The sequence below is a fragment of the Acanthisitta chloris genome, unplaced genomic scaffold (genome assembly GCF_000695815.1).
Source record: "Acanthisitta chloris isolate BGI_N310 unplaced genomic scaffold, ASM69581v1 scaffold31596, whole genome shotgun sequence".
Taxonomy (NCBI): domain Eukaryota; kingdom Metazoa; phylum Chordata; class Aves; order Passeriformes; family Acanthisittidae; genus Acanthisitta; species Acanthisitta chloris.
Genome location: NW_008679209.1, coordinates 12,997 through 21,481, shown reverse-complemented (window position 1 = coordinate 21,481; position 8,485 = coordinate 12,997). Strand labels below are relative to the sequence as shown.

Sequence of the window (8,485 nt, the reverse complement as noted above, 5' to 3'; positions counted from 1 at the left end):
TGCTGGAGAGTAAATTGCAGTATCAGCTTTTCAAGGAAAAGCCAGTCATGCTTTCTGAAGGCAAAGGTAGTGGCAGGAGTGTTGGTATGTGTGTGTGAGTGGGCAGGACTTGGAGAGGGCAAAATACTCTTGTTCTGACAACCACAGGTCCATCAGCCATTGCTGTAAACCAGTGAACTCAGTTGTCCCCTGACTTCTCAACTCCATAACAGGTTTTTCCATTACTTTTTGTGAACATGTTCCAGATGCGACAGCCTGCATGTAATAGCAAGAACACATGCAACCACAACAAAATTTAGATGTTTTTTCTGCTTGGTAAGTTTTTGTTCCAGACAAACTAATTCAATGACTTGTTTGGAGCACCTTAATGCAGTGTGGTTTGTAAAATAGGGCTGATGCACTGAGTATGAAGTACACTCATGTTTCGGCTTTCTTCATTGTTGCCTAGGTAATGACTTAGGGAGGGTGTTGCGCTGGGGAGCTGGCTACAGTGGAGAGGACCCATACTCCGTTTTGGTTTCTGTGGATGAGGCAGATGATGTTCTTATGGATCGCTGGACTATCCTTTTGGATGCAGAAGAGCCAGCTGAAGGTGCAGAGAATGGCATTGCAGAACCTGAGCCTCCAAAGGTGAGCTGAGCACCAGCTGGGTTTGATTCTTAGGAACTGCTGTTCTACTGAAAATCACACACATCACGGATATTAACATAGTTTAGTTTTTACTGCGCACTTGCCTTTGCACTTGGGCCTTACTGGGCTGTTTCTTAGTGTATGCAGCACACATCTGGATCTAGTGCTTCAGTTTCAGAAGGACTAGTTGGCTGCAGAGCACACTTCATAGCTGTTTGGCAAGAGGCATCTGATAGAGGATTAATGTAAATGTAATGTGACAGTGGCATACCTCTTTGCTTCAGTTGGAAATTATTTCTTCAATAACAAAAGAGTTTAGAAAGGATACCAAATGCTTTCCAGAACTCTTGTAAAACTGGCATGTCGACCAAAAAAAATCTCCTCTCCCCAAAAAGTACTCTCATCTCCCCTTTCGTAGTTTAAAAAATGACTGGGAGTTGCTAGTATTTACAGGAAGTTAATCCTTCTGTCTTCTTCCTGCCATTACATGTGTGTATGTGTGGCATCTGTTATTTGGATTTTTTTGAGTGAAAGTGTCCCTTGGTTTGTCTTACCTTATTTCTTTTTAGGAAAATAACAGTGTTCAATGTTGATGGTGACTTTGGAGCATTATGTGAATCCTGGTTCTGTCTGTCTTCAGACAAAATGAAAAACTTGGACAAGGGGGTGCCAAAAAAGAAGTAGGAAATTGTAATGATGGTAGCAATTGTCTAAGATTTTAGTCTGGTTGCTGGAAAATCCTGGGCATTATGAGTCACCTAAAGGATTTAAATTGCTCAGGTTCCAGCTATTTTTCACTTGGTGGAGGCAGGTTGATTTTCCCTGAGTGCCTAATCTGCTTTTTAAAGGTGAAGGGTGGGAGGGTCAAGGACTAGGATAAAAAAGCCTGAGGACTGAATTGGTATGCAAAGGAAGGATTATTGGTAGAAATGGTTGAGATCTTTAGAAACTTGAGATTGACATATAGGGAGCTATTTAAAACACAGCTGAGTAGGTGAGGTCAAGTTCTTCACTCATCTGGTGTAAGCTGGTCACGTTCCAAAGTGAGGAGGAGTGTATTCCCAGTGATGTAATGATAAATCCGTGGCTGATGCCAAAAATAACAGTGACATTAGTCTTCAGCAACTTGTAAGTTATTGTATAGAATCACTTTGAGACGTTAAGTTAGTGTTATTTCTGCATTGGTTTTCATTTCTGCCCTATGCTTGTTACTTTTAATTAAGATTAAATTTTGAAGTTTCTGGTACTCTGGAGTTAACGACTACACATGTCAGCAATTGTTCCTACAGCTTTATTTTTAGTGCAGTGTTTCTGGAAAATGTTTTCCAGAATCTGTCAAGATCCAAGGGACTTGGAAGGATCATCTGCAAAGCTTACTTGTGTTGAAAAACTTTGGAACTTCTACATTTATAAATGTAAGCAGGAAATAATGCCTTTTTATTTTTGGTCAGATTGTACAGATGAACAATTACTGTGGTCTTGGCATTGACGCAGAGTTGAGCTTGGACTTTCATCATGCTAGAGAAGAAGAACCAGGGAAATTTAATAGCAGGTAATCCTGGGTAAACCAGGGGTGGAGGGCAACTCTGTGGTGTTGCATTACTTCCAATTTACACTACAGTTGATAATCTTGAAATGCTACAGGTAGCCAAAAATCAATATTGCTTGAGGCAGAGCTAGGACAGGGAGGAATTAAGATGTCCAGGAACTCATAGATACAGAATTCATGGGTTGGGGTTGGGGTTTCAATTCATCAATAATGAATTGATACTGAGCTGCATTTTTGCAGGAGACAAACGGCCTCTGCAGGCTAACAGTGCCAACACATGATTTTTACTTTTGACTGCCTGTGACAACTACTCTTAAAAGTGCACACTTGTCAGCAATATTATCTTTTTCCTTTTTAATTATTTTTAGTAAATTAGCTTAAAAGGGTATCTACTTAATGCTAGTTGCAACAGCTGCTGGCATGTGAACTGGCTGTACTTGAGTACAGAACAAGAATATTGAGGTTGCAACAACAGAAACTGCAGGTAGTCCTTGGAAGAAATATAGGCTCGAGCACTCTTCTGAAGCAAGACTTGAAAATGGTAAATATCAAAAAAACCTGAGTGCTCTCTGGTCTCATTCAGTAGAGTCTCTGTAGATGCTCAGAACTGCTCACCTTTGGCTAGCAGCTCAAAGAGCAGTGATGACTTCCCTGCAGGGAACTTAATGCTGAATCTGCAGCACAGGGCAGATAAAAATAGTGTATGTTGTGGCAGTGATGTTTTTACATTGTTGAGTGTCAAACTGTGTTACTTTTTTCACAGTGTAAAATTTAATGATCTTCATTCACAGAATCCCCAAGCCGATCAGGTTAGAAGGGGCCACAGTGGGTCATCTAGTCCAGCCTCCCTGCTCAAGCAGGGCCACCCTAGAGCACATGGTACAGGATTGCATCCAGATGGTTCTGGAATATCTCCAGTAAGGGAGAATCCACAACCTGTCTGGGCAGTCCGTTCCAGTGCACAGCACCCTCACAGTAAAGAAGTTCTTTCTCATATTCAAGTGGGACTTCCTCTGCATCAATTTTTGCCTGTTGCCTCTTGTCCCACTGTTTAGCACCACTGAGAAGAGTCTGGGTCCTGGTCACTCACACAGTAAAGAAGTTCTTCCTTGTATTCATGTGGAACTTTCTGTGCATCGGTTCCTGCCCATTACCTCTTGTTTTATGGGTTTGCACCACTGAGAAGAGCCTTGCTCCATCTTCTTGGCACCCCACTTCACATACTTGTGTACATTGATGAGGTCTCCTCTGTTGTCTCTTCTCAAGGCTGAACAAGCCCAACTCACTCAGCCTTTCCCCATAAGTGAGGTGCTCCATATCCTTAATCATCTTCGTTGCCCTCCATTGGCACCAATCTAGGAGCTCCATGTCCCTCTGGTACTGGGGAGCCCAGAACTGGACACAGCACTCCAGGTGTGGCCTCACAGGGGCTGAGTAGCGGTGCAGAATCACCTCCCTCGACCTGCTGGCAATACTCTTCCTAATGCATCTCAGAATTCTGTTTGCCCTCTTGGCCATAAGGGCACATGCTGGCTCATGGACAGCTTATTGTCCACCAGGATCCCCAGGTCCTTTTCTGCAGAGCTGCTTTCCAGCAGGTCAGTGCCCAACCTCTACCAGTTCTCAGGGTTATTCCTCCCCTAGTGCAGGACCCTGCATGTGCTCTTGTTGAATCTCAGTTGGTTCTGCTCTGCCCTTCTCTCCAACCTGTTGAGGTCCCTCTGAAGGGCAACACAGCCCTCTGAGGTATTGGCCACTCCTCCCAGCTTTGTGTAAATGATAAACTCACCGAGGAGGCACTCTGCGCCTTCATTCAAGTCATTCCCATGGGATCCTCAAGCAGTCTTTAGGGTTGCCTATTACAGAAGAGACCCCGTCTTGTTTGTGCCTTCTAAAACAGCAGGGGAATGCTGTGGCAGGGATCTCCTGGATGGAAGGTTAGACAGAGAGTATATTCTCACAATTTAATGCAAATTTAGAGTTGTTTTACCGAGACACACAACTGTTCTGCAGTTAAGGCACTGTTGTATTCTTTCGGTTTCTACAGGCTTCCTTCTTCATGCAACAAAAATTAATACTTTGGGGGGATATTGGAAGTATTGTTTCCTACTAATGTTCCATTATTTTTCAGTGGCATCCAAATTCAACAAAACCTGTCTTAGCATAGACATGTCTTACTGTCTTTCCTAGAGATGTTAAATGGTGTTTAATTCGGTGCTATTTTAAACTGCAAGGGCATAGGACTAATTCCCAGTGTAATAATTTATCTGAAGAGTCTCTGTCTGAAGAGTTGACCCACGTGCTAAACTGGCTGTCTTCCCCACGTGAATGTCTGCTCTATTTAGACATCATGCTAGAGAGATTTTGCAGAGTTGGATTCCAATGACACCCATGTACTAGTGAGGTCAAATAATGGAAATTTATGCTTTTTATTTTAAGGTTGCCCTGAAGGCCATGTATCCAAAGGTTTCCATTGTAGAAGGAAATAGTCTGTGTGTTTAACTATCATCTGTTTATGTTATTCTTAAAATGTTTTGCCATTTCTAGGGATGCTATAAAAATCTTCCTCACCTTTTTTATTCTAAAATTAGAAATGTTAGAGCTCTGTCACAAGTTAACATTACTAGCCTGTTTGAAGTTTCTGCAGCTAAGTGTTTTTCAAATTAATTAGCAATGTGTGAAGCAAACATTTTTTAATGTTTTTGTGCCCTAAGTATTCTATCATTGCAGGAGAAAATACTTAAAAATGTTTTATGAAGAGCTCTGGCTGTTAATTAAAAATGTACTCTTCAAACTCAGAAGTTTACATTTCAAAGAGGCATTGCATCCAGGCAGCACTTTAAAAAGGGATGATTTTTCTGTAATAAAATTTCACAATCTCCACGTGCCTCAACAGGACAACCATCTCTTAAGTAAGAGGAATATAGATTAGCAGTGCATGGGTTATGCTTTGTATCTGCAGTAAAGCTAGAAGAATTTGAAGAGGGTTTTAACAGAAAACCTCTTTAAACATGACGTGCTAGAGGACATTACTGGTCTACATACAAGGCAGAGTGCTATGCTGGACCTTACCTTTTAGTTACGAGTTGGTTGTCTGCTCCTAGGTTTCACAACAAAGGAGTTTACGTGAAAGTTGGGCTGCAGAAGATTAGCCATACTAGAAACCTTCACAAAGACATAAAGCTGCAAGTGGACCAGCATGAGGTGGAGTTACCAAGTATAGAAGGACTCATTTTTATTAATATACCCAGGTAAGAAGGAGAGGAAGGATCCTTTGTGGATGCATGCCTGGCTGCATGTGTGGGATTGCTGCTTGATATTTGAGCTTCAAATGTCAAATGGTGAGATAAAATGTTAAATGGTTTGAATCAGTAGATGGTTATAACTGGGTATTTTAGACTGATTCTCTGGCTTTGCAACTATGCCTAAGGATCTAGCTTTTAATACCATTTTGACATCGTTTTTGTGATCCTTTGAAACTCAGTCTCATTCTGCTTAAAGATGGAATTTCTGTAATAATGTTATACTGTCTTGTTTTCCCAGTGCAAACCCCATACATTTGTGTCTTTTTCTCTGTCCTTACAGTAATTTGGAATTATTTACCCACAAAAGGTCTTCAGACTTCTTTTGGAGCAGTTTCCTAGTGAAATATGATTTAGGCATGGCTGCAGGCCCATAGCACCTGTCTACTACAGGCCTCCCTCATCCCCCCACTGCTTGAGCAGTCCACCAGATTTCACAGTGACACGTAGAAGAATCAAAGATTATTTATGTGCTAGAGGTCAGGTACCTAAGAGGTTCCTGTAGTGGAGGCCACACAGAATTCTACTGTCCAAACACTGCTCAGGTCCTTCAGGCAGCTGGTCATTATAGGTGGAGTCTGTGATGCTACCTGGGTAGCTGTGTCCAGGTATCTCTTGCAGGATTGTGGGGGCTGCCCTGACACCTGCAGGGAGCTAGAGCTACTGCTGTGAAAGAAAGGAAGCCGAGTCTGCATGAAATCTGGCTTCCTTAGGTGTGCTGTTGGTAGAGGCAGGGGTTTTGTTTGCACAAAACCAGGAGGTAATTAGTGCTGCCATCCTGTTAGTTTTCAAGTACACTCTTGTCTTAAACAACCTCTTTGCATTTTAGTCTAAAAACGTTTCAACTCGTTATTCAAATATGCATTTTTACGTGTACGCACACACGAATATGTGCACGTGTGCATACACATATACACTGCCCATGAGAACTGTGGAGAATAAAAGCTCATGATTAGTGATGAGCAGTCCACGCACCAAAACAATAAGTGAGTGATTTGAGTGGGGAGGGCCAGTACTGCACCAAAAAAAGCAATATGATGTTAAATTGTCAGAAGCATTTCAGAGGATTGAAGTACATGAATACCTGCTTAACTACAAGTGAGTTTGGCCAGCTACAAGAATAAAAACTTGGTATTTGTTTTAGCTCTTCAGTAGCTTTCATGAATGTTGTCAAGACCAGTAAGAGCTATGTTAAGTTTTTAGGAAGTTAAGGGTTAGTGTAAGTAACTATTTCCCAGCAAACTGAAATTCTTTGGAGTTACTTTCTTCTTACCTACTCTTTCTTCTTTCCACTGGAAACTATTTACTTTACTCCTCCTTTACTGCTAAAGGATCTGATCAGAATACTTCCAGATTTTAGGAAAACGGTTCCTGCTTTTACAGTGCAGAAAAGCTGCTCCCTCCATCTGCGTGGGGAGCAGAGTGTCTGACTTTTGAAGGCTGGCAAACCAGGCATTCCTAGGAGGGTACTGGGGAGGGTGCTCTGAGGCAGGCTACAGATCTGTGGATGCTCACTGTGGTGTGCTCTCCACACAGCTGGGGCTCTGGAGCTGACCTCTGGGGCTCTGAGAGTGACAACCGCTTTGAGAAACCACGCATTGACGATGGCCTGCTGGAAGTTGTAGGTGTGACTGGCGTCGTTCACATGGTGAGTTGGCATCCCAAGAACAGAAGAAACACACGTTTTCTCAGACAGGTTTATTTCTGTAACAAACCGTGCTTTGCAAGCGCATAGTCCTAAAACGTATGCCTCTGTGCTAAGGCTATACCATCAATGGTTTAGGTACTTGTTATGTCACACAGAAATGGTTATAGACCATAAAGAGACCTCATGGGCAGTGTTGGCTGTCTCTTAAAAAAGTATTCAGATGTTGGGAGTTTAGCTGCAGCTGGTCTGCCTATTTATGGCCTGCAGTGCCGTCTCATTGCCTGCTCATTGGCCTGCCTTGAAGATCCATATTTAGGTGCCAGGCTGTGACAGATAGAATGGAAACTGAAAAAATCTGTGGTTGGGTAAGAAGTAGTAATAGGATTGTGAAAAACTTGTAATAGCACATGGGGAAATATTTCATAACTTAACCAGACTTTGAACCAAGTCCAAGAATGTACATTTGTACTTATTAAGTACATGCACAGGTATGTAATATGGAATGCTGTAGTTTTTTCATAACATGGTGTAAAAACCTAACAGTTCATGGGACAATAACAAGGTTTCATTCTAATATTACAAAACATGCACTTTCCACGTAGAGTATTTGCAAAAACTCTTGCCATACCTCACCACAGTCAGGGTGGAGATTCCTTCTAGACAGGTGGCTTTATAATTACCTGCCACAGACTTTCCACCCCCCATCACTGAGAATCTTGTTCCAAATGGAACGTGAAGCAGATGGTATGCCATTCTGGAAAGAATATTATGGCTCAACTTCTGCAGCTTTAATTATTTCATGTATGACATATTTTTACAATGGCCTGCTATTAGTAACACAGTCCTGTGGGATGGCGGGTTATTTTTATGAATAGAATTTTATTAATTCATATTTTTTTCATTATTCAAAGAAATCTGCTGCTCTGAAAAAGTATATGTGGCCAGGTAACTAGAGATAACTAATCCATAAACCTGCCCAAAACAGAAAGGTGGGTGTTTAAAATTTTGTGCAGCGCAATCTTTGGTGTTGGCCAACCATATCATTTTTTAATGTAGATGCTCTAAAAGACACTAAAGAAAGATCCCTGAATCTTTTGTGAAGGAAGAAGAGGCAAGGAGTGTACCTGTTGCTTTGGAATATAAATGTTAACAAACTTGTGCTCTGGTTTTGTGATCTTAAGGTTTTTAAGCCCATGTAGTTGAGTATGTGTGTACATAGTTGAGTGTGTGTATATGTTTACGTAGGTATGTGGAGGTGAGTTTCGCAAAACTCTTTCTCCTCGACTGATAAAGTGCTTTTAGACTTTTGAGTTCCACACGTGCTGAAGTCTGTGTGTATAGTTATGTGTTTTGAAA

The 8,485-nt window shown here is 41.7% G+C and overlaps 1 protein-coding gene across 1 annotated transcript in view; it reads left to right on the top strand.

Annotated features, from left to right (window-relative positions):
* Positions 1-8,485, top strand: part of LOC103804598 (diacylglycerol kinase theta-like) — a gene marked incomplete at its 5' end in the record, with an annotated part of 17,399 nt that overhangs the window by 7,067 nt on the left and 1,847 nt on the right. The window contains 4 exons of the mRNA XM_009077211.1: positions 449-630; positions 2,082-2,182; positions 5,284-5,430; positions 7,018-7,129. Of these exons, the coding sequence (XP_009075459.1) occupies positions 449-630; positions 2,082-2,182; positions 5,284-5,430; positions 7,018-7,129 (542 nt within the window). The remainder of the gene's footprint in view (positions 1-448; positions 631-2,081; positions 2,183-5,283; positions 5,431-7,017; positions 7,130-8,485) is intronic.